A 26,092-nucleotide genomic window follows, 5' to 3' on the forward strand; every position below is an offset into this window, starting at 1 on the left:
CCACCCCTCCAGCTTACCTGCCTGGCGCCAGCTGCAGACACTTGCAGGAAGGAAGAAACAGAGGTGCCCACTTTATTTTCGTTGGGGGACACGGGTGGCTGGTCTAGCGAAGACCTTGCCCGCACCGTGTAGATCAGCTTGCTGCGCAGAGCTTCTAGTTCTGTTTTCAAGGTGATAACATGGTAAAGAGACACTGCTGCAAGACAAGAGGACAGGAGCATTGCAAGCCACAGGAATGTGACAGAAAAAAGTCCCGTGGTGCCTGAGGCAGCACCAGGGGGGGCAGAGGGAGAGGAGGCGGTATCCTTCGGTTGGATGACGTGCACACAGTCCACGGATTTCATCGCTGCTCTGTCCTCACTAAAGCCGGAGGGAGAGTTCAGCTGTCCCCTTCCGAGGTGCAATCCATGTTACCAGTTGCTCTCTGAAACTAAGGGCATCCAGAATAAGTGAACAGAACGCCCAGATCATTTCCTGTCATATGAAGCCGTTGATAGAACCATTAAACTTAATGTACTGAGTGAAGGTCTAAGATTCAATCTCCACTTAGTTTTCTCCTTTCTGTGCTGCATTTTATAAAGTAATACTTTCTCATGAGCTGCTTGCTCAATCTACCTTCCTCCTTTCACTTTCAACTATTTACTTATGTGGCAGCTTGCTATTGCCGTTTCCCATCAAGTTTAGGCACAGCCAGTACCACTGGTAATTTAAAGCCTTATCTAGAAATGCAGAAACAATGCAAAGTTTCCTGGCAGCATATCATCCAGTGCCACTTAAAAGACATACACATATGACAAAGCATGTGCCTCTGTGTGTGTGTAGGTATACAAATATACTGTGTATATACATTACATCATATATGGTAATATATATGTATTCATATCTAAAGTGCCTATATGCCTACAGAGGGGACAGCCTATTCAAACAAAAATTTCTGTGTTTTCCTAAATGCTGTAGTGGAAAACATTCCCAGGTATGAGGAATAAATGACTGGTCTCTCAGCTGCATGAAGCTGCAGATCCTGCAGTTCAATTCATCAAACTAACTTGAAAAGGGATGGCTTTTTATTAAACTTATCTAATAAATATAGTTACTCTACAGAACTCCAGGACATGGATTAATGCAAAAGGGGACACAGAACTGGGGAAAGGAAATTTGAGGGGGCAGAGAACTAGAAGGGGTGAAAACCAGAGGATGGGAAAGAATAAGAGAGGGGAAAATAAAAACGGGGTAAGGAAAGGGCAGAGGGGTATAGAAGGAAAATACCATTTAGAGACTTAAAAAAAAAAAACAGCTTTAAACACACATACTTGAAATTTTCAGGTGAATCCTGAGTATCTGGCTTAAGCTCATCTTTTTAAGATTTTACTAGTCCTTTCATCTTAAAACACTGCATAAGGAATTCCTTTCTTCTCTGCAGCAGCAAGGCTACCTAAATATCCCAGACATGTCCACATGCTTTTTGTATTGTCTTCTCACACAAAATTAAAGTTTTACTCCTTTGTTAGAAGTTTCAGTGGTCTGGGACAGAAAAAAAAGATCAAAAAGCATCATAATTAGGGCTAAAATCAACAGGTCAACTCCCCCACTGAAATATAATTTTTTTTACCATGTAAGTGAACTTTATCTCGGCAAGAAAGAGAACTTTTACAGGGCTGTCTGAATACTGTATAATGAATCCTGATGGCAACACTTGTCATAGTAGTTCAGATCAAGCTGATTCTGTTGGGAAGGAGAAGAAGAAGGAGCAACAATAGAGTAACAACTTCCGTAGCCTCTCCCACTCCTATTTCTTAAGACTATGAGAAATTGAGGGTTATTATAAGCTTTACCATCTTCCATTATGATGCAAAGTACTCTTTTCCTTACTTTGTCACTTCTAGCAATCACCCACTGAACTACACAGACAAGTAACTCTTTTCCTAAATGCAGAGGAAAAAAAAATATACCACCTATCATAACATGCCCCTAGAAGGCACGTGCATACTGCGAGAAATGATACAGGGATCAGTGCAGGGTAGAATAAGAGCAGAATACCATACTGATTCTGTGCCTATTTTCAAGGTTAAGTGAAGGTGTACATGGGGCTGCATTTGGAAGGAAATGTAAAATGAATTAAGGTCAGTTTTTTGCAAGAGAATAAGCAATTATTAGAACTAAGCAGACATGCCTTGAAGTATCTCTAGACATAAGAATGTTACCAGCATAGTACTGACTGTGTTCCAAAAATAAAATAATAAAACAGTTGGAAAAGAAGGGCTATTTAAGAAAATGAAACCAAGTGAGAGAATGAAAGTTATAACTAAGTATCCAAGAATACTGAGAAACAATTGGCCAGTGAGGTCTCTGCACTCATTAACATATAAGAAAATAACAGACGGGTATATAATTAGCACCACTCTAGTCAATTCTAGAGAAAAGAGGCTATTCCCAGACTCCACATCTTCTTTAAATGAGGTCATTATTTGGGCTGACAAAATAATTGTGGTGACACAGAGGACTTCTGTAAGACATCTGGCTTTGTCTTGCTTCTCATTCTGATAAATGAGCACTTCAAAGGGGAGATGAGGAAAATCAAAACAGCCCACACATGGCAAATTGTTATATTCAACAGGTATTTCTAGTTGAGTATCAAAGAGATCACTCTGCTTGCAACCTTGTGTTGTTCTACAGCTTCATAAGCAGTTAAGTGATTTGAAAGAAAATACAATTTTAGACAAGTACTGTGATGACAAAAACATAGTGGGACAATAAATAATGCCAGTGAGAGATCACTCATGAAAAACAACATGAATTGCCTAGAAATACATTTAGTTGAATAACTTCCATTTTAACACAATCAAATGAAGCTTCAGTAAATTGCAGACTACTAATTGCATTAAGGTAAAAACTCATAAAAATGACTTAAAAATATATAAAAAAAAAAACCCCACAACAAAAAAAACCCCCATGCTATTTGCAGAGCCTAGAGCACGGGGTCGGTGCATCAATGCTTGCCACTATGTCTTGTTATAAGATACTGTCCTTAGGAATCCTCTTGTTGCCAGAGCTGCAATGTAGTCTTTAACCTGCTTAAGGTAAAGTCAGTAAGACTAACACACGTGCAATATCTTCTGTGTTTTAAACTAAGGCATGACCAAAGGGGACTAAGGAGTGCTCAGATTAGCCTTCCATTAGCAGGCATGGGAGTGTGTTGACTCCAGCTGAACACGAGCGCTCAGTCAAACTTTCTTATTGAAGCAAAAGTGCAATATTTGGATATATATGCTGGAGCACAATATTAAGTGAATATAAGAGGTAACAGTAACCGTGCTTTTATAATGACAAAACTGTTTGCATATAGTTACAACTGCCAAAACCAAACAGTGAAAAAGGTTCAGAGCAAAAATCCAGAATGAATATGAGATGCCTAAAGAACTCATCACGGAAAGAGTATTCAGTTTGTGGTTAGCAGCCTGCTTCTACTGGCCAGCTTCCCTGAAAACCCTCTTGCAAAAGCTTGTACCATATTAACTGGTTTCAGCTCAAGATGCACGCATACATTCAGTAAAACCTTAGGGCAACAAGTGACCACCTGAAGCCCGGTCCAAACTATTTCTAGAAAAGAAAATGCCACTGCATTAAAAAGGAGAAATGTAGTCCTGGCCATCTAACTCTGGAAGCAAATAGGAATAAACCCTTATAATAAAGGTATTCTGAAAATATGGTCCTATTTTGCATGCACAGTACAGTTGGTCCATGCACACACCGTGAATCTAACCATTTAGTGCCTCCTTAACACAAAGCATGAGCTCTGTTAAAAACTCAGGTTGACTAAGAGACCTCCTTAATTTAGCCAAGGAAAACTATTAAGAAATGCCTTGGCTAGTCTAAGAATTTTACTTAACCAAGTCTTTTGGGAAAAAGAGCAAACTTTTAGGTAAAACTCAAAATAATAATAATAAAAAAACAAACCATTACTACTGATGACTCTTAATGATGAGAATGTCTCATGAGATGAAATAGATTCTTAAACAAAATCAAGGCTGGTTAAACCTTCCAAGATGTTACAGCAGAAAATAAACTCTGTCTGTAAGCAATTAATGTTTCTCATTTCCGTTACGCAGAGTATCAGATTAAATGATCAAGATGGGCCTTGCTAACCTGCAAATTTATAAAACATCATCACTACATCTGTGGGGAACCAAGACAGAGATAGTAAGCAATCACACAGGAAATTTGTGGTTGAACCAGAAACTGAAGTCTTGATTTCCTGAAATCCAGTACTCTACTCTAACCACAAAAGCATCTTCTTTGAGGGGGAGGAAAATCCCATAATAAAGTTTAACGTACAAAAGAGAAGCAGATGATTCGAATACGAAGACTTGGATAAAACCCCAATTTACTGAATAAATGTAGAAGTTTACTTAAAAACAAATGTTCTGGTTTTTAACAGGAGGTTGTGCAGATGCTGCACCTCAGAGATCCAGGCAGATGTCGATGGTCATACTAAAATTACGCCTCCAGTGGCAAAGGACCAACTTCACATATTTCTGAAGCAGCCACAAAATGGAACTGGTCCTTGCAATTCTTACAAAAAAAAAGAGGCCATGATAGCTTGCCTTACTACACGAGACAGTGCAGAACAGATAGACAGGCAAAGAACAAGCAGAAGTTCCATTTTAAACACATTTAACTTCAAATCCTTTCTGAAGATGGACTATTTCAGAGAAGATCAGAATAAATCCCATATGACAGTTTTCTGCTGTTATATCTGTATTAAGAGTATCCATCAATAGCCCTCCGAAACAGTACACATTCCCTTCAAGAACCCTTAATTAGTTGTTGCAGCCATTAACTGCATTTTACACAGCAGCAAACCAGGAAAGTTCCTGTCTCACATATGGATCCAAAAATCACTCTGTCTGTGGATACAGTGCTCCTGTGGATGTGCATCTTACATCCTATTATTTTAAATTTTAGGAAGCTGTTGAATACCTTGCAAGTAAAGGATGTGTTACACAAACAGTTAAAGACTTATTTGATATATTACCTTGTTAAAAGGAAAAAAAAACAAACCACTATGAGGTTTTTCTGAAGCAAAAAAGTTATTCTTTTCTCTTTGCCTCCTAATTTCAAAATTGCCTAGGATAACACAAGTGTCTCTGCACATTTTAGATATGCCATGTTTGATTTATTCCTTTCTTAAGATTTTATTTCTCTAGACATCTAGACAATTTGGGTCCAAATCTGGCATGCATACTACACAAAGTAAACATATTGCTGATGTGCAGTCATCATTACTTTTTACATGGTTATTACAGTGCTTTCAAAGAGAATAGGAAATGGCACAGGAAGGAAAAGCAATTATTGTACGTGTCTCTCAAAGTATGCAGCAGAACAACAAGAAATATAAAATAATATTTAAATATATAAAATATAAAAAGAAAACACAAGATTTATATACTACAGCAGCTTAATGTCAGCCTCCTCCCCTTCCCCCTCACCCCCATGATGGTATAGCAATTCCTTCTTACTGCACAGGGAAAAAGGATCTCTGTCATACAGCTGTAGCTCACTTCTTTTAGAGTCTCACTGGCTTGGCTATCCGGCAACACGCAGTATTGCATTTCGCCATCTGTTCGACACTATGTAACTTGACCGATTTTGCACAGATGGGCTTAAAATGCATTTGTATGGCAGCAAAACAAACAAGGAGCCATGGCCCTTCATGTGGGAGGAGCCACTCTTCTGCTCCTACAGTCTGTGGACCTTTAATAGAGGGCACAGGACCAGGATTCAAGTATTTTCAAATCATAGCGTTATTTCTTCATAGCTGTGTCTAATTGCTACACTGTCCCCGAGTCCTCAAGGAGAGAAAGGGAAGGGTTCTCTGCCTGACCTTTCCCTTTGAATTTTTGTAAATAATTAGCCCACACTAGACGAAAGCATAACGCAAAACAGCTGTAGAACTTCCTTTCTTTCTGCCTTCAGGCAGCAAAATCCCTTCCTTAGTTGCTTGTCAAAACTAGCGGCAACATGCCTCTGAACTTGGTATGTGAACACACTTACATTTTATATCAGCAACCTTGCAGTTTTGCATTATTCAGCTCATTGCTGAAGATTATTAAAGATGTATCTCCAATTATGATGAGTGAAACCATGTTCTGTAACACATTAAAACCAGGTCTGCTCTTAAGCTCTATTGCATTTCTGAGAAAGAAAAAGTGCTATTTTTTTAAGACACAGGAGAGTTATTCTGGCCCAACCCAAGCTGAAGCATAACAAATTAATCACATTAAAGTTATCAAAACATTTCCAGAAAATATTCGGTGTATCCTCCTTATCTACTTACAGAGACAGAACTCCATAATCTAATATGAAGACACTGAACAGGGTCCAACAAAAGATTTAAAGCTCAAGCATGTTCAGTATCTTCAGAGCAAGTGATTTTTGTTTAGTCAACGGTTCAGTATTTTCTCAAAACCTTACCTACCTGTACTTGATCTTTTTAATAAACAGCAAGTCCCCTGCCTTTGGCTCAGGTTTCATTTCTAGCATTTTAGTTTAGATGTTCATATGCCCTTATGAATGTTTACTGTGATTTAAGCAGCACTTGCAAATTCTGAGAGAATATCAAACACTGTATTTTGCCTTTGGCTCTCTGATATGAGGGCCTATATGTATCTACTAAGGAAATGAATATAATGTCATGAGACATTCCAGGACACAGTTTATATTGCACTTTGTAGCCCAGCTACTTATTAATTTTCAAATAAGAAAAAAAAAATGCAAGACTTCTATTCTTCTAAGTAGCACTGCACCAGTAAGGTTTAGTCACATAGTTTACAAGACAGCAAACTACTTTTCATTCAAGCAGGGCAGTCAGTATTCACATAAAGTACCCAAATCTTGAATTGCTCCTTTACTTTCATTGCTTCAAGAATTAGAAATATGTATTTTTTTCCTATTCAAAATCAACAGATATCTTGAATAAAGTGTCAAAATGTACCACCTGCCACCCCCCTGTTTCCTAGGTATTGGGTTAAAATGGAACTATAAGCCTAGCAGTAAATCCTTATTTTCTGGGTATTTCACATTAACCACGTGGGATGGGAGCAGAGGTGATGTAAGCTTAGTCATGAATTTCTGTGTAAGAAAGTAGAAATTGCTTCAGCCCAAGTATCCCACTGCAGCTACAGGAATTAACTATAAACCTGCTAGAGCAGCATTATAGCATTTAAAATTGACATTTAAAATATTACCAGCAACAGGTGGTAAAACTAGTCAGAAACTCTTCAAAATATTTCTGAAGTGACATAATATTTAGACCATCTCTCAGTCTCCCAGATAACAGAGAAGTTTTAAAATGCAGAATGTGTTTGAAAGTGATGGAGAGCTACTACTTACGGGTTTTGCTTGATAACACTTCCTGATAGTGAAGATACGTGACAAAGCTTAGAAAGATGTGTTTGTAATGTAGTTTTTCCCTGCTGTAACAGCTTTTCACAGACACTGCTAGATTAGATATTAGGGATTTTTTTTTTTACAATGAGGGTGGTAGAACCCTGGAACAGGTTGCCCAGAGAGGTGGTGGATGCCCCATCCCTGGAAATATTCAAGGTCAGGTTGGACGGGGCTCTGAGCAACCTGATCGGGTTGGAGATGTCCCTGCTTCTTGCAGGTGGGTTGGACTAGATGACCTTTAAAGGTCCCTTCCAACCCTAACCATTTTATGATTCTATATCTATTCCATGTTTTAACAACTGAAAATGATACCTTGAGATTGATCAGTTAGCATGCATACAAAAATACTTCTGTACAAATACTGAAGACAGGCCACAAACTAGAACAAGGCATTAGCAGCACTTTTAATGTATCAATTTATTGCATATGTCAGTACATAAAAATAGAAAAGTGTTTTTTGTAAAATTAATTTTATTGTAAAAACCAGACTAGAATGAGAATGTAAAACTTTGCCACAATTAGCACATATACAGTAACATTTACACTTTGTCTACAAAACTTAAGAATACTTTGTAAGATATTTTTAACTATATATTAAAGAAAAATTAAATAAAAAGCTTGTATCATATATTCAATGACTGTTTCTGAATTCAAAACACAAGTGCTATTAGGACTTCAATATGCTATCTCTATTTACACTTCTGTGGGGTTCTACTCTAAATAATACAAGCAGGATGGCACAGTAAGTTATTCTTAATGGGATACATCAGGCTGATCCCACTACATGCAAGAGGCACTGATTTTATATTTGGCAGAAGTGCCCCTAGCAAAATCACCTGTCATTAACAAAAATTAAAATGTACTTCTCAAGAGCTGAATAATGAAACACAAATGGAGGTACGTCTACATCTTTTTGCTAACAGAAGAGACCATACCTTGGACTCTCAATTCAGCCTTGCATTCTTCACTGTGAACATCCAACATGACGCAAATGATTAGCTTAGAGATGCTGATATGCATGTTTTTTATAAATAGTTAATCCATCTGCCCTTCAACTGAGAGATTGTCCATAGCCTACCAATTGTATTTGTGCTCTATTTCTAATTTTACCTGAGAAATGGACATGAGGGCAGCTACACCAATTAACATTTCTTCAGATGAAAGCGTAGCTTATCTCTCTGCATTTTACAGTTCAGAAACAAATATTGGGAATGTAAACTTGGGTTAGCAAGAAGCCTCAAGTATTTCCACTAATTAAAACCACTCACACATGTGCACACACAAGGTCTTATACAGGATGCTTCCTTACAAGGACTCTACTGCTACAGCTGTTGCAGTTCAACTTCTGACACCCCAATTTTTTTTATTCTTCTTCTTTTTTTTTTTTTTTTTGACTTAAAATTCCTCTTACAAAAGAGACAATTCCTTTAATGAGCATACTTAAACCAAGAGGCTTTCTTACAAACCTGTGAGAATAACTCAACTTCCTCTTCCCAAACTAGAAATGTATATATACAGGACAAAGACTTGGGAAACTCCTATACACAAGCAGAGAACTGTTAAAGGAAAACATATAATGGTATTAAGTGGAATAAATGCAACAGTATCATAATACACCTTTTGGCAATTTAAAGTTATTACTACCATGTTGCTTGCAGTTCACTGTCTGAAAAATGGCTTTTCGCAACAGATAACTGTGGGTTTCCATCACACATACTGTAAAATAAAAACAAGTCTTGACTTGTCAAAACAAGTTCCTTCCCCCTTCTCCCTCCCTTAAGACATTGCCTGTACAGCAGTGGAATACTTGCATAAGAAAATAATTTCCTTCCTATTTTCTTTCAGTGAATTTCATAGGCAATGGAAGGAAAAATAGCATGATAAACAGACATTCATTCACAAGTGCATGCACCCAACCCATTAAGGGAGAAGCGAAAATGTGCATACGTGGAAAGTGGAAGAAACCACACTGAGTGCAAAGGATGCATATATATATGACAATTGTGTCTTCTCATACCCAATGCTTGCAAAATCAGGCATAGCTTCATTTTGATGTCCTGCAGACAATATGGTGAAATGATATGGCTTGATAATCAAAAGTAATGTTTAGATACAGTCCACTTTGAGTAGCTCCAGATTGCCATAATCTAATGTCACACATCTGACTTTCACCTAGCAACTGTGTGCCCAAATAAGAATCTCATTTGGATGTAAGTGCCACTTAATACTGGGGGTATTTTGGGTTAAGGTTTTTGTTTTCCTTGATTGGCAGGGAGTGGCGTAAGTCATGTTACTTTACAAATCAACATTTTATTAAAAAAAAAAATAGTATTTAATGGCAAATTAGGACAACTTCTGAAACAATTATTTACTTTCTCTTCACTCTGTCTCCAACAAGTAATCTATTCTTTTGCCTTTACCAGCTTGTTTTGAGAAAAGCAGTGTTTGCCCACTTATTTTCCTTCTCTCCCTCCACCTTAAATCTAAAGCAATCTATTAACTCCCTTCTGTTACATAAACAAACCTCCCGAACCAGTATACCTTTCTGCCTTGCCTCCCACCTAAAAATATCAGCAATGGAAGGCTGAGGAGGTAAGTTTTAGTTTCACTCAGATTTAAAACTATGCTCTGTCTACAATGATTTTAGGTCTACAGATCCAAAAATGTCTGCAGCTTTTTCAATCAAGTCTAAGAAAGTCCTTAATAGTAGTATGACAAAAGATACTTACCAGAGAAAGCAGCAACTTCTGGTATGTATATGCTTATTAAAAAAAAAAAAAAAAAAAAAAAATCACATTTAAGTAAAGATGTATCTATAAACTACTGACAACTATTACCATGTGTAATTAAGACCTGTGAATCCATGTAATAAATTTAGAAGGCATAACCATTAAGGCACCAATTAAGGAAAGCAGTTTTATTCAACCAGAGAAATAAAGTATAAGCTTAAAATATCACTATCCATCAGGAAACTGATGTGTGTGCTGAGGTGCTTTTCTGAATCGGGACAACATGGCAAAAAGTTTATTTAAAAATTTCAATTCGAAGGGCAATTGTAGAGGTTGTGTGGAAGATTTTCCACAGTTCATTCTTCCCATTAAAAAAGTCTTTTGAAGAAGCAAACTATCAGCTACAGCAAATGAGAAATTAAAGCTGCAGAAGAGATTTAGCCAGCCCACACTCCAATATGGACTGATCTAACAGAGTACAACTTTGATAAGACTACCTAGGATAAGGACCCCTAAAAAAAAAAAACAACCCAAAAAAACCAACAAAAAAAAACCCCACAAAACAAAAAACCACCAGAAAACCCCAAGAGTCAAAAACCAAACTCTCTCAATTCAAGTATAGCTGGCTCTGAAATGGTGAGATACTAGCTTCAAAAATCCCAGCAGAACTAAAGTAAACCCACTTCTGCTGATGCTTAGTCTACTTCCATATGGTACAACAGAAGTGTAAAAACTTTTTGCAAGCAAATGGGTACAAGTGTTAAAACAGATGTTGTCTCTTTCAGACTAACTAGGTTTTTAACAACTTAACATTAATCTCAAATCACGTGATCACTGGTAATTATTTGGATTTGTTTCTTTTGGAAGTATAAACAAAGGGCACAGACATTTAACTCCACAAGCCTGAAAAAAAAAAAAAAAAAAAACAAAAACCAAAAACGTGAACACAAATACAGACTTTTACCTTGTATGGCACTCCTTTCTATCACACCACCCACTCCACCTTGGGAAAGCTCCAGTGCACGAGCAGACTAATACCAATAAATAGTTTGCCTGTACATTCGTGAGGAGAGCTTGGGGCAGAAAGGAGCTTAGATTGCACTGCTCTCTTTTTGAAGGTTACTTCTGTTTTCTATGAGGAAACTGCCTGGGCAAAATCCTGAAGCCATGATGTTTAGGCACATACAACTTTCCGGGCACTATTATAATACAAATAGTAAAATGAGAACAGGGAAAGTGTCTTTTCCTCTTCAGTTGCAGTCTGAAATATGTATGTATGCATAACCATAAAAACCAGTAATAACCCAGGATAGTATACCTGCAAGTATACTCTACCAGTAATGTTTTTTTTGTATTATTTAGCACACTAAAGACTTTCCACCTTGCATAATATAAAATTTCAAGGAATAAAACACTCATCTCATGCACGGCACACTTTAAATAAACTCTAAGAGAAACAACAACTGATTGTGCTAATCATGACTGTCCAAAAAGCTCACATATACAGCAGTGAATACTGAAGAACCTCCCATTGTGCTAAACTAATACATTCTGAACTACTTTTGTAGCAAGTTCCTTTAATAGCATCTGTTGTACATACCAAACAAATGGAATATATGGACAGAGATACCAAAAAAGTAGGAGAAAGACATAAAATGGTTCATTTACAATGCTGCAAATGTAAAAGTTATCTGGAATACCTTAATAAAGCATCAGACCTTTCCAAGTTTAATTTTACTCTTTAGGCAAGTACAGACATGACATACATCTAAAAACAGACATTCTTTTACCACTTTTCACACATCAAGGTACAGTGCAGGTACTCCCCTCACCCCACCTCAAAGAAGAACATCAATTATATTATTGTTACGTTAGATGATGTTTTCGCCATTTCTTCAGGGGAGTGACTCTTTATTACTTCTTTGATGAACTGTTCAAGTGCAGTGAAATAACCCTGGCACTGCCAAGTGTCATTATGAGTTCCATCAGGAAATATCGCCAATCTCTTAGTCCGAGCTGGGGATAATTCATAAAGCTGCTTCATCATAACTGGTGGAATTAACTGGTCAGACAACCCAGAGATGAAGAGAGAAGGCATTCTGCACTGAGAGATTTTTCTGTAGGACAGAAATTTATTTTTGTAGCACCATAAAGGAAGGTATCTCATTGGAAAGAAAGAAAACAAAGTGCTGGCCATGTATGGGATGCTAAGAAAGGTGTTCTCCACCACGATGGCAGAAATCCTATGGGAATTTTCAGAAGCTAGGTGAATAGCTACTGCTCCCCCCAAGGAACGGCCAAAAAGAAAAATTTTTGTTTTATCAAGATCAGACCGGGTCATCACATAGTCTAATACAGCCTCGGAATCTAAGTACAAACCTTCTTCACTTGCTTCTCCTTCACTTTTTCCATACCCTCTATAATCAACAAGAATTAAGTTTACTTTCAGGTTTACCAGCATTAGCAAAGCGTTTGGCAACCTGTGGCCAATGTTGCCTGCATTCCCATGAAAGTAAATGATGGTTGGAGAATATGCTGCATTGTCCCCTGTGTATCTCAGCAGAATAAGATTGAGAAGAACTCCATCTTTGGTTTTGATGAAGATATTTTCATGTGGTATACCAGTAGGCATAGGAACATAGAGGCGTGATGAAGAGGGCTGTTCAGGAAAGTAAAGCAGCACATCCTGGAATTTATATAATATACCTGCTATGGATACAAATATTAATATAAGTAGTATAATGCCTCCGTACAAGTGAAAAGTTACTATCAAGGGTAAAAGACAAATACGGCAGAGACTCCAAGACCAGGAAGCCAAAGCTAGTAGCCATCTTTTAAAGAAGTTCCAAAGCATCCATGACTTTTCCATTGTAGAAGTCAGTGATCTTTTACTCCAAGTAAATCCTGTAAAAAAGCCAAACATAGATGTATAAATATAGAGCAAAGAACAAAGTTACTTAAGCATTCACACTTGCAGATTAATGGCAAGTCAATACATTGAAGCATAACTATCGAACTTGGTGGCAAAATCCCTTTGAATTTCTGAAAAAATTCAATCGTGCAGAAAAGCAATCATAAGGAAAAGGCTTTAGAACTCTTCAAAATCCCATTTACATTATTTCAGCAGGCAAGGTCCATCAGTAGCACTAGAAAAACAGTTGACTGGGACCATAACAACTTATGCTTTCCCTCAGTCATCCCTACCAACCAACAGAATCACCACACAGATTATACCACCACTTTGTCCAAGCTTCTCATATAAGTAACTCTAGAATCCAGAGAACATGCACAAAAACCCCTGTCTTCATTTAAGTTGCTACTGATTAAGGCCAAGAGGAGCATTCAGTAAGCCTATGCGCTTCACTCTGCAAACAGTGAAGGCTCACAATGCATACTGGGTCTGCTGTTGTGTAGTAGCTGTGGTTCAGAATCGTGATCACCTGTGATTATAGAGCAACACATAAACTGGCCAGAAGAGACTCTTCTATAGTAAGATACCACAATGTAGTTACATTTATGACAGTTGTTTTGCTGTATTTGGATTGGTTCTGATTTAAAAGGATAGTTTTCCACTATCAGATCAGTAATCCATATTAAATCTTCAGCTGAATGAAAGATTGTATCACCATACAAGACCACTGAAAACAGTCAGCTGACTACATTATTCTCTGATCAATGAAAAGCGCAACTGCTGACAAGTCCAAATATACTGTCTGGAAGTGACAACACAAGCTCACTTGTTTAAGAATACTCTAAGTTATATAGCAGATAATAATTCCAGTTTAGACACACTAAAAAGTTATAACCTCCTAAAATGAAGTAGCACAGTAAGAAGCTGAATTACTTCCAAAGGACTCTGACATGCACCAGCCATCGTGGAATGATCAAGTGAGAAAAGATGACCTCTGCAATCACAGCCTTCGCACTCCACAAATATGACAAGCACACACATGATCAGGAAAAACTACCATCTCTATTTTATGCAGACAACCATGTATTAATCAGAAATAAAAATAAATGTTACATCCTAAGATCCACCTATTAACCAAAGGCAATGTGAAATTAAGCTTTTATACACTGGATCTACTCCAAGTATGGAGAACTGATTAAATACAACGTAGTCTAGAGAGCAGTTATCCCAACTTTGTTCTCTTACATTATTTATGGGGTCATGTGCAATATCCATATAAAAGTATGCACAAATACTATATATGAAAATTTAATTCTTGTGATCCATTTCTCTAATAAAGAAGTCACAGTATCAGGAGACAAATAAAGTAGGTACTTCAATTTGTAAGAGAACTTCCTAATGAAGCTGACAAACACTTCCTGCATTGCATTTCAAGACTATAAGAACACTGATAATGACACAGTAGAAACCACTCTCCTTACCTATGCTATTCAATATTTTGCTTTCTTACCAAATGAAAGAGATTTCAAAGATGCTTTCTCAGCAAGACATTCACAAAAGAGTATGAGAACCATCATTAAAAACAACTACTAAAAAACAAAAGTCAAAAATAGAGGCCCCCCCTCACTAAACAAAACCACAACACTTACTTAAGGTGATTAAGTTTTGCAGATGGCTATCTGAAGACCAATACAGTTGATTGTACAAGCCATGTTAGTTTCATTTGCGTACTGCTTCTATTTTCATTTCTGTAGGATAATATTATCAAAGTGCTATACTACTGAGATACTGCTGCTGTGTGATTACTTCTGATATTTATACACCCACACACTTTGTTACTGGAGTTGCAAAACCAATGCATCCTACAAGTAGAACTCAACATATGGTAGTCAGCAGGAAGGGTCAACTATACAGCCATGAACGTTTCATACTCACCTACGTATTTAAGTAAAGCTGACTACTCTGCGCTAACGAACAACTACATGATTATTAAAGTTTTCTTTCCAGCTATGTGAAACTTCCAGTTCTGTCCACTTCCAGGCTTGAATCAGGTCATGTCTCTTACTTAACATCTTACTGCAAGATTTGTTAATTTCTCTCAGGTTCTTCCTTGCCTCCATCCAATACCAATTGAGAGAATACTAGAAAAGAAAAGGATGGTTTCTTAAACAAGCACACAGGCCTAGAACAGACTCTAAACTAGTTCAATACAAGCTCATTCTCAATGAATCTACAAACCATGCTTTCTATGGAGGCCAAAGTAGCAGGTCTTCCAAGCATTCTTGTTTGACCTGAACAGTAGAAGATGATACAAGCAGAACCAAATTTCCACTTAACAGACATAAATAAAAGAAGTAAGCTAATATAGTAATTTTCAGTGAGTGATAAGGTGTTCCGTAACACTTTTTAAAGTGTATGAAATTTGAGACCACTTGGCACACTGCAAGACTACACAAAAAAACAAGCAAACAGAAAAATCTCTTCTTGGTCTTCATCGCCCATTACTGTTGTGCTGGATAGGAAGTTATAAACCTTTCAAACTGAATACCATATAAAATCTTAAGATGCCAACCCCCCCCCCCATGTTGAATTATGAAGGGTACGTTCCAATTCTCCTGTATCTCTAACTTTTGTGACTAATAGGATGCCAAAATAATCAGGGAAAGGCAGGGAATGGGAAAGGAAAATATTTAGACTTCGATGTCTGAGCTGCTCACCCTGAGAAACAGAGTGGACCTGTCACCTGAACAAGCCCGTTTCTCTTTCTAGACAAGACAGCTTCTGTTCCTAGACTATAAGAATCACTTACGGACTTGCTCCCTAATGTTGCAGTTAAAGCAAGAAGCATGCACCCCTTTATGTCCTCCAAAAGAGAACTTTTCAATCAATTTCTGTCACCTGCAAATATGACCAGTTAGCTATTTTATTTTTTAATCGCTGACTGTTTAACAGTATTATCTCAGATATACTGCCTTCTACTGTTAGAAGTATCACAGCTCTACAGAGAGGTGGCATGAAACATCAGCCATGTATTCCAGATGGAGACACTGAACCAAAGAAAGTCAGCAAGTTGGCCAGTGAAAGGTCTTCTGTTTTAGCCAGGGAAATAAGGTTTTTCTACAGATTTCCCTTTCAAAAGTCCTGGATAAAACATTAACTCCTTAGAAGTCATTCTTACTTCACTAAAAACCCTTGTTGTTTTGAAAGAACATAATATTGCAGCACTACGTTTAAAGTAATTGTCGTAACTTCGAAAATGACAAGGTTTTCCTATAACAAGAAGTCACACCCGATTTTACAGCATACACAGCAACAGTATTTGGTGACCGCTAATTATTTAAACTAAGTTAGAGACTACAAAAACAAGTGTAATGAAGATTTTTTGTTCTTTAAACTTGTTATGAAAGTCAAAGACTGTGACAAGTGCACAATCATCAATAGCTGACCAATATAGTTTTATCTGGCAGATGTTTTCCTAGGTAACTCTTATATCAATGGAAATTCCTACATAAGCTGCTCTTGTTCTTAGTTACTCTTACTACTAGAAAATATTTCCTAATACTTAACAGGAGACTGAGTAACTTAAATTCTTTACTTCTGGTTCAATGCTTAGTAACCTACCTTTAAATTCTCCAGACTATATAAACTCAGCTCCTCTGCTCTCTCCTCACAGATGATGTTTTCTTAGTCACAGATATGATTAGAGGTCTTTCCTCTAGCATCTATCTGCTTCACATTTTCTCCTGTCCCTCTGATAAACCTGCATTAGAAAGGCTAGCCTTTGTGAATACTGGTGGCTCCTACAATTTATTTATTTTTTATGATGCTTGTAAAACTAAGATACAAGTAGAAGACAATATTTTAATACAGAGCTTTATTGTGGAAACCGTTAACAGAGAACAGCAGCAATGGGGCCCAATTCAACTGTGCCTCTGGCTTAAAGGCCATTAAAGACCAGTTCAACTTACACAGCCACAGAACTGTACTGCCTCTCAAAAGAGAAATACAATTTGGAAGTGATGAGTTTGAATTTTATGCCACAGAGGTATACACATACATAGATATGCACACACACATCTGTATCTGTTACGTCTCCACTGCTGAATTCACAGTCCAGGAATTACTGCAGACCTCTGCATTCTATTAGGTGAGTGACAAATTGCATAATTAACTACTGAAAATATAAATCACTCATAACAATAAAAATTCTGAGGAAAAAAATAAAGCGGTTGTGACTAAGACATCTTAATAATATTCTGCTGTGCCCTAAAACTATTCTTAAATGGTTAATGTCATTATCAACTGGAGATCATAAAAACTCAAGCGCATACTTAAAGTACTTTGCAATGATTTTTCATTCATTTTGAACAGCAACTAAAATTCCTTGTGTTTGCCACAAGTTCTGTTGTATTTTTTTGTCTTTACCTACATTTTTAATATTAAAAAGTGCTATTTTCACACTCTAATCACATTATAAAACATTTACCTTTGGATGTGATGATTTCCCAGGCTTCATCTCTGCCTGAAAAACAATTCCATTTATAAGCTTTCAGTAAAATTGATTTTGAATTACACATATAATTACTGTTTGTCTTCAGTTATTTGACAGAAGACTAAGTGCTAACAGCCAATACCCCATAGAAGGTACATCTGCTTTACTGATGAAACTGTGCATACAGCAGTCATGCTTCTCCTATCAAGCTTAGCTCCTGTTTGAAATATCTGATAAACTTGAAAACAACACCTGATAATGAAATTTGAGAATCACATCGAAATGTCCTGTGTTTTATACCTACCTCATACAGTATAACACACACGCAGTGCATAATAACAAAGTTATGATAGATTTACATTGCCTCCTTAAAGCTAGCCTTTAGTGTATGGGCAGCCTTTAAGCTTGTGCTAAGAAGAGCATTCAAGTGTTTAATGGCTGCTTTCTCATTAAAGACCTTTAAAAAAAAAGTTAGTTTAACACTAACTGCAATCCTTCAGATTTCATGGTTTCAAAACAAAGAAAATGAGGTATTTCTTAAGAACACAGAAAAATACCTTAAGACGCCTCTTTCTACTGCAATTCCTTCCCCTACACTCCACCTCCTCCAGACACAGACAAAATTTACACAACTTTTACATTTATTCATATTTATTCAGAACACTTCTGTAAGTAGAAATACTAGGTCATCAACTGTCAAAAATTAGTTTTAGGGGGGACTAATGTGGAAGAAAACCTGCAAGTTTACTAAGGACAGGAAAAATACACTTTCTTAGCACTGAAATCTTACTGAGATTCTCATTAAAAAAAAAAAAAAAGAAGTTAAAACATCAAAGTAGCTACTCCTAGTTAAGAAAAAGCAGAATAAGAACAACATCATGTCAGACATTTAGGGGCTCTAGCTTTTAAAATCAGCAAGCCATCTTTACAACTTATTTCAGACAGCAAACTTCCACAGCGCAGCACCAAGTGGAACATATTAATAATTGAAATTGTTTTCCCCATAACTATTACTAAAAACTTGCCCTCCCAGCTAAGAGTCTTGATGAACCTTACAAGTATGTCTCAAATTACGACGGTACTCTGTAAAAAGACCAAAACAGCAACAAACCAAGAACAGTTATTGTATCAGAGCCTTAGCTTTCTAGTTAGCATAGGCTCCTAGAACATACTACTTTAAATGCATGTTATTTCCATTTTTACCTAAAAGAAACACCCTGCTCAGCCTTTTCAACAGACTCACTTGGCACACTGAGCAACAGCAAAGTTCTCATTATCTGCCCCATCTTCTACGAGCACCCCCGTTTGCAAGAACCATTCCCTACGGCAGCGGAGACAACCGAGACGCTAGAGCAAGACCTCGCTGGGAAAATGCAAAAGCTCTCCCGGGGCTTGGGGGGGAAGGCACCTGAAGGAACCCTGAAGGGCGCTGCCAGCCCAGCAGGCCCTGGGCAGAGACACCCCGCAAGCCCACGGGCCAGCACCCCGCCTGCCAGCCGCCCCCGCCCCGGGAAGAGCCGCGCTCAGCCCACGGCGAGACCCCACACACCAAACCAAAACCAGACCGGCCCCCCCACCCGCGCCACTTGAACCCCCGCAGGCGTGACCCGGCTCCCGCCCGCCCCGTCGCGGCCTTGCGGGGACCGTCCCAACCCGTCTCGCCCCCGGCCCCTACCCCAACTCCCACCCCGCGGGACGGGGTCGGCCCGCGGCGAGGCGAGACCCACCCGCCGCATCCTCCCGCCCGGCCGCCGCCGCCGGCGGTGCCTCAGGCCAGCGCAGACCCCGACGCGCAACTTCAACCACCGCTCCTTCCGAGACGGGAAGTCACGCCCGCCGCCGCTTCCGCTTCCGGGTCGGGGGAGGGGGGAGCGGTCCCTCCGCTCTCCCCTCGCGCCCCGTTTTCCGCCGTTCCCAGCACTGCCGCGCTAGGGAAGCGCCATCGGACCCCGCCGCGGTGGTGACTGCGCCGGCGCGGCCGCTACCGCCATAGCCGGGGCCTCCCCTGAGACGGCTGGAGCCCCTGCGCCTGGGGCGGGGGGAGGAGCGCGGGCTGCGGCCTCAACTGCGCGCTCCTCCCCTTCCGGGGCGGCCGGTTGCTGTGACCCCGGCTCCGCGGGTACCGGCGGCTCAGCGTAAGTCTCCTCTGGGGGCGGTTGCTCCTCCACCCTTCTGTCCCCCTGCGTCCTCCCGCTGGCCTGCTCCGGGGAAGGGGCGGCCGGTGCGGAGCAGCCGGTGCCCGCTGGGTGGTGCCCGTTTCCCCCGCGCCCCGTGTCCATGGCAACGCCGTAGCGGTGTGGTGCGGGGAGGAACACCCGGAGCCCCCCGGCCGCTGTGCCCACACCGGGAACAGCACCCGGCCTCCTAGGTCATTGCGGGCCCGACCGGTCTTCGCAGCTGCCGGGGAGGGAGGAGTGGGCTCTGGGCCCGCCGTGCTCCGGGGAGGGGGTGGTGGGGAGGCGGAGGAAATCGGCCTCCGAGCAGCGGCAGAGGGAGGGGTGCGCGGTGCCTTCCCCGGCCCCGCAGTTCTCTCGCCTCGGTGATGTGTGTGGCAGAGCGTCACAGCCTGGCTGCTGCGTTTCGCCCGTCGCTACGGACCGCGGTACCGGCTGGCAACCTTTGACTAAAGATAACAGTTACATCCGAATTGGAAAAATGTGAAAATCAGTAAATCCTAATTAGAGATGGTTGGTTTTTTTTTTTTTTGAGACAGAATAGCATGCTGACATTTTCTTTCTCTACAATCTTTTTTTTTCATAGTGAAAAACAGACTCTGATGGCTTCTGCACCTGCTTCTCAGCCTTCTAAAAAAACAGTGGCCTCTCGCGTGCCTTTTGCCGATCTGTGTTCTACTCTGGAGCGCATACAGACGTGTAAATCTCGCCCGGAGAAAATCAAGTATTTCAAGGATTTTCTGGATTCCTGGAGAAAATTCCATGATGCTCTTCATCAAAAAGAGAAAGATGTCACAGATTCTTTTTATCCAGCTATGCGACTTATTCTCCCACAGTTGGAGAGAGAAAGGATGGCATATGGAATTAAAGAAACGATGCTTGCAAAGCTGTATATTGAACTTCTTAATTTACCAAAAGATGGAAAAGATGCGGCGAAGCTTTTAAATTACAGGACACCTGCTGGCTCACGTGGAGATGCTGGAGATTTTGCAATGATCGCATACTTTGTTTTAAAACCTAGGAGCACCAAACGAGGCAGACTGACGATAGAACAAGTCAATGAGCACTTAGATGTGATAGCTAATAATAATGCTGCTAAAAACAAAGGTCTGTTAAAGAAAAGTCTTCTTCAGTTAATTACACAGAGCACAGCGCTGGAACAAAAATGGCTCATCCGGATGATTATAAAGGATCTAAAGCTTGGTGTTAGTCAACAAACTATATTTTCTGTTTTTCATCCAGATGCTGCTGAATTACACAACGTCACAACTGATTTGGAAAAAGTTTGCAGACAACTGCATGATCCCTCTGTCTCGCTTAGTGATGTTTCTATCATGTTGTTTTCTGCCTTTAAACCAATGCTTGCTGCTATTGCTGATGTCCAGCAAATTGAGAAACAAATGAATAACCGGATATTCTACACAGAAACTAAGCTGGATGGTGAACGCATGCAAATGCACAAAGATGGAGATGTGTATAAATATTTTTCCCGGAATGGGTTTGACTATACTCAGCAGTTCGGCGCTTCCCCCCTTGATGGTTCGTTAACGCCATTTATTCATAATATATTTAAAAGCGATATACAAAATTGCATTCTTGATGGTGAAATGATGGCTTACAATCCTGAGACGCAAACTTTTATGCAAAAAGGAAACAGATTTGACATAAAAAGAATGGTGGAGGACTCTGATCTGCAGACCTGCTTCTGTGTGTTTGATGTATTGATGGTTAACAATCAGAAGTTGGGTCACGAAATACTAAGCAAACGATATGAAATCTTAAGTAGCGTTTTTACCCCAGTAACGGGCAGGATACATGTTGTACATAAAAAAAATGCCAGAACGAGAAAAGAAGTAATTGATGCTTTAAATGAAGCAATTGATAACAGAGAGGAAGGAATTATGGTGAAAGATCCCATGTCCACCTACAAGCCTGACAAACGTGGGGAGGGCTGGTTAAAAATCAAGCCAGAATACGTCAATGGGCTGATGGATGAACTAGACCTTTTAATTGTTGGTGGTTACTGGGGAAAGGGCTCACGTGGTGGAATGATGTCTCATTTTCTGTGCGCTATTGCAGAGAAGCCCCCTCCAAATGAGAAACCTACTGTTTTCCACTCTATTTGTCGTGTTGGCTCTGGCTATACTATGAAGGAATTGTATGATCTAGGTTTGAAACTGGCTAAGCACTGGAAGCCCTACCATAGGAAGGATCCTCCCTGTAACATTTTGTGTGGAACTGAAAAACCTGAAATGTACATTGAACCTTGCAACTCTGTCATAGTTCAGGTCAAGGCAGCCGAGATTGTTAACAGCGACATGTACAAAACAGACTGTACTTTGAGATTCCCCCGAATTGAGAAGATAAGAGAGGACAAAGAGTGGTACGAGTGCATGACTTCAGATATGTTAGAAGATCTCAGAAGCAAAGCAGAAGGGAAGCTGGCATCTAAGCACCTTCATATAGATGAGTATGATGAGCCACAAGAGAAAAAAAGGAAAACTGTACCAAAGGTGAGGAAGATAATTGGAATAGCTGAGCAATTTAAAGCGCCTGACCTTTCCAATGTAAGCAAGGTTTCAAATGTATTTGAAGATGTTGAGTTTTGTGTTATGACAGGAACGGGAAAATACTCAAAGTCTGAACTGGAAAGCAGAATAGCCGAATGTGGTGGCAGTGTGGTACAGAACCCGGGGCCGGAGACCTACTGTGTCATTGTAGGAGCTGAGAATGTCAGAGTGAAAAACATCATTGCGTCCAACAAATACGATGTGGTGAGGGCAGAGTGGCTCCTTCAGTGTTTTCAAACCAAAATGCTGGTGCCTTGGCAGCCAGCCTTTATGATTCACATGTCTCCTGAAACAAAAGAACATTTTGCTCGTGAGTATGATTGTTACGGAGATAGCTACACAGCAGATGCAGATGTTGCACAACTCAAGGAAGTGTTCTCAAGAATGAAGGACAATAAGGTGATGCCTCTGGACATGATTGCAGAGTTAGAAGAACGTTATTCATGGAACAGTTGTCAGCTCAGTATATTCAGAGGAAGCACTATTTATGTGGACTGTTATGCAGTTGTTAATGAGCCCAGAACCAAAATCCACAGAACAACACTATCAATTAGAGCTTTGGAGCTCCGTTTTTATGGTGCAAAAGTAGTCTCTCACCTTGAAGAGGGCATTTCCCATGTTGTTGTAGGAGAAGATCATTCCCGGGTAAAAGACATGAAAACACTCAGGAGAACATTTGGGAAAAAATTTAAAATTGTATCTGAGCTGTGGGTAACAGAGTCAGTAGAAGAAGGAGTCCCAAAGAATGAAAATCAGTACTTAATCTAAAGTGGTTTTTAAGCTTGGAGGGAAAGCATTCCTGTTGGCTTGATTGGACCTGGATATTATGAGATGGCCTTAATTTTTTTTGTGTGTTTTCATGTCTGCCTAAAGCTGGCTGTGGCTAGAGAATAACACTGTATTGTTGAAATTAGAGGAAGGCTTTTAATTTTGCTGCTGGGGGAGCAAGAGGATACTAAGCTATGTTGGAGGAGAAAAAAACCTCACCATTGGATAAATAATCTAAGCCTTTTACTTCACAGACAGGTCTCAGGAGAGATCTAATATTTTACAAAAGAGAATTCCTATCTATTAATAGTGCTTGCCTCTATTGTTCAAAATGGAGACAATAATTTACTATTTTATGAAGAGTCTACTATTTAACTTATTGTTTATTTATCAATTTACAGGGACATTCATATCTTTGTATAATTGTTTTGTGCATATTTCTTAAGCTACAGAATTCAGTAATTTATAAACCTTGTCTGTAGTATTTTAATTTGTTTACATTGTTTTATCAGAGCCCCACACAGCCTCAGTAGCACTTTGATTTTAGGATACTGCGTTGATCCCGTGTTTCTTTGTATAAATAACTATCGTAAAATAGAAGCTAAACTTCTGATTGAGGTGCTAATGAATTAAGAAACACTGATATATCTGTAAAATGTAAATCAGTTACTTAAAAACTGAAATGACCTGCGGTGCTCATTACAGTTCAACTTTAACTGTGTGACAGAGCTATGCTTTTACACTTAACTGTCAGTTTTATCTTTCAAAAATGTTTCATAAGCTATTTCAGTAATGTAAGATTAACTGCCAAATATCCAGTTCAATGTATTTTTTCTTCAGTTACTAAATAAATATATTTTTAAAGTCTGCCTGGTATGTGTTTTTTTTTTTTTTTGTGAGAGAGAACTCTCTTGAAAAACACAGAACTTAGTTTCTGATTTTACTCTGTTAGATAATTTATGCGTTAACTTTGAGGGGAGAAAGATTTAGGCCTCAATTCTTGTTATGTCAATACTGGTATCAAACAGAACTGCCATTAAACTGATCGCACAGAACTAGTTTTTGGCTGACCTATTTCTTCAATACTTTTTGTAGTCATGTTCATATAAAAAACGTGTGACAAGAATTGGGAAATGTTATATGAAAGGCTAATTGGAAGGAAGCTTATTCTTATCTCTTATAGTCAGTGTAAGCACTAGGAACTTCCTTATTATTTGAAATATACTAAGCACGTGAAACATAATAACCACTTTTCTTAAGCCAGCATAGAAATTGTTAAAAAGCAGAATATTTTTTTGTATACATAAATTGGTATATACTGAAAGACAGTGCATTATTTTTGCTCTAGTAATTAAAGTAGAAAATTGGTATATGTGAAATACAGTACTTCACTTTTAACTTATTGGGATTCTTCTGTGTGATGTCATATATTCTGATTTAGAAGCAGAAAATTAAAAGAGTATTGGTCTCCATACCCATACAGATTCACACAGATTCTTTTAAATCTGTGTTTTAATAAAATACGTATTTTAAGTGATCCTGGTTAGGAAAGTTAAGAGAGGGAAAAAAAAAAGCAAATATGAATTACAGCTGACTCTTGATACATTGTCAAATAATCTCACTTTGAGATCTAAATGTTTTTTACAGAGATGTTATTTGCATGTTATTTAAACAGTATTAATTCCATGTTGTCTTTTTGTTCCCTCAAAGCTGTGCAAGATTGGGGATTCCTAGGATAACTTACTGAATTATTCTAATTCTACTTGGAATGTGCCTGCCTTGTTAAGCAAACCACTAGTATAGGAATAAGCTGAAACCTAAATGTGTGAAGAAAAAAATATTCACTGGGTTGGGGAGGAGTGGGATTGCTTTCTAGAAACTGAGTAGTTTGTGCACCAATGGGAGAGCAAAAAAGCCTTGACTAGTCGTTCAGTGTTGGCACACCACATCAGCAGAACTTTAATCAGCAGTCTTGCTTTATTTCACATTCGTTCTACTTGTGCCTGTACACTGAAAATAACTAACTGACATTCTTGCTATTTTAAGGGACTGAAATAAATCTTATTCTTGCATCTGCAGATAAGACTTAACATACAGTCCTGCAAAAGATCATACTATTAACTGTTTAATTATCCTTTGAAGACCTGAAAGCTAATGACACTGAAGGTAAGTGTGCATATACAATAGTTTGCAACCTGCTGACTGTGCTGAAGATGTGTTATCCTGGCAATTTCACATTTACAATATTGTAAATAGTAACACTGGGGAAGCTCAATTGCATGGATGAAAAAAAAGCTTCCCTCTCTTTTTGCTACAACTTAGCTGTAATATTATGGTAGCTTTGGTCTCTTTATGCGATTCTACTTTATTGTAAGTGTAGTGAATATCAGAACCAAAATCTGTATTTCCCTCCTGCTTTTAGGAAGATAAATTGCTGGAGAAAGAAAAGACAGGAAGCTGCAGTGAGTCAACACAAGACACTGTCTATTTTCATATACACTGGTCTTTACACATACTGCATGACGTGATCACTAACTAGTTAAATGCATACTTTAATTAGACAGAAGGCAATAAATAGTGTTTTGCATAAAATATGGTGAAAAATCATTATTATTTAAACAATTAATGAAAACCATCCCCTCTTAGTTAATTCATATTTTCTTTGGTTTTAAAGAACAAGGATGATTCACATATTTAACCTGTCTAGCTAAATTTTATCATCAATTTATTTTGATATTTGGCATAGACCAATGGTAACTTCCAAGAGAAACTATTTCAGCCACACACACGAGTCAGATTTCTAGTGTACCAGAACTTGAAGATGGGAAGGAGCTGTCAGAGCCCTCAGTGCACCATCTTCTTCTAGGATATGACTACCTGTACTCAAGGCCAGCTCTTTGGTGGTGTAGCTGTGCTACCTTGCTCAGACAGTTGTGAAAATTGCTGTATGCAAAATAAGTTGTGACAAGCCTTACTAGGGACCTCCTTCGATCAACTTGGAA

At 38.9% G+C, this 26,092-nt stretch overlaps 3 protein-coding genes across 12 annotated transcripts in view; 1 reads left to right on the top strand and 2 right to left on the bottom strand.

The window, feature by feature from the left end:
• TNFSF13B (TNF superfamily member 13b) overlaps nt 1–12,964 on the bottom strand; it is a 25,787-nt gene extending 12,823 nt beyond the window's left edge. Inside the window, exons 1-2 of one of the 2 annotated variants that reach the window (XM_086770655.1) lie at nt 12,929–12,964; nt 18–430 (exon numbers count right to left, since the gene is read on the bottom strand). In XM_086770655.1, coding sequence (XP_086626781.1) covers nt 18–344 — 327 coding nt within the window. In that variant the 5' untranslated portion in view covers nt 345–430; nt 12,929–12,964. Of the gene's footprint in view, nt 1–17; nt 431–1,310; nt 1,449–12,928 lie in introns of those variants that run through there. The other variant, XM_010120748.2, reaches the window with a different exon arrangement.
• On the bottom strand, nt 11,733–19,420 carry ABHD13 (abhydrolase domain containing 13). Of its 8 annotated transcripts, none has more exons than XM_086770616.1 (4): nt 19,306–19,420; nt 17,573–17,608; nt 15,022–15,227; nt 11,733–13,079 (listed from the first exon to the last, which is right to left on the bottom strand). In XM_086770616.1, exon 4 carries the CDS (start codon nt 13,042–13,044, stop codon nt 12,031–12,033), a length of 1,014 nt encoding a protein of 337 aa, XP_086626742.1. In that variant the 5' UTR covers nt 13,045–13,079; nt 15,022–15,227; nt 17,573–17,608; nt 19,306–19,420; the 3' UTR covers nt 11,733–12,030. The 8 variants fall into 8 exon arrangements, with proteins under 8 accessions (XP_086626742.1, XP_086626748.1, XP_086626756.1 ...); XM_086770622.1 differs by having other exon boundaries at nt 19,254–19,352; XM_086770630.1 differs by lacking the exon at nt 19,306–19,420 and adding an exon at nt 19,266–19,283.
• Nucleotides 19,421–19,581: 161 nt separating this feature from the next.
• Nucleotides 19,582–23,957, top strand: LIG4 (DNA ligase 4). 2 transcript variants are annotated; one of them, XM_086770564.1, is made up of 2 exons: nt 19,582–19,713; nt 20,339–23,957. In XM_086770564.1, the coding sequence occupies exon 2, from the start codon at nt 20,355–20,357 to the stop codon at nt 23,088–23,090; it is 2,736 nt and encodes a 911-aa protein (XP_086626690.1). In that variant the 5' UTR covers nt 19,582–19,713; nt 20,339–20,354; the 3' UTR covers nt 23,091–23,957. The 2 variants fall into 2 exon arrangements, with proteins under 2 accessions (XP_086626690.1, XP_086626699.1); XM_086770573.1 differs by lacking the exon at nt 19,582–19,713 and adding an exon at nt 19,860–19,946.
• Nucleotides 23,958–26,092: the final 2,135 nt, after the last annotated feature.

This window comes from Chlamydotis macqueenii, chromosome 1, assembly GCF_036417535.1.
Source record: "Chlamydotis macqueenii isolate bChlMac1 chromosome 1, bChlMac1.mat, whole genome shotgun sequence".
Classification (NCBI taxonomy): Eukaryota; Metazoa; Chordata; class Aves; order Otidiformes; family Otididae; genus Chlamydotis; species Chlamydotis macqueenii.

What these genes read in the sequence shown, in the direction of transcription:
- ABHD13 (XM_086770585.1), bottom strand. Translation starts at nt 19,314, where the DNA reads ATGCGGCGGGTGGGTCTCGCCTCGCCGCGGGCCGACCCCGTCCCGCGG. An exon ending in CCCGCGGGGTGGGAGTTGGG is followed by an intron (nt 17,609 to 19,253) that starts GTAGGGGCCGGG and finishes ATTGTTTTTCAG; the next exon opens with GCAGAGATGAAGCCTGGGAA. An exon ending in GGAAATCATCACATCCAAAG is followed by an intron (nt 13,080 to 17,572) that starts GTAAATGTTTTA and finishes GCTTTTTTACAG; the next exon opens with GATTTACTTGGAGTAAAAGA.
- LIG4 (XM_086770564.1), top strand. Translation starts at nt 20,355, where the DNA reads ATGGCTTCTGCACCTGCTTCTCAGCCTTCTAAAAAAACAGTGGCCTCT.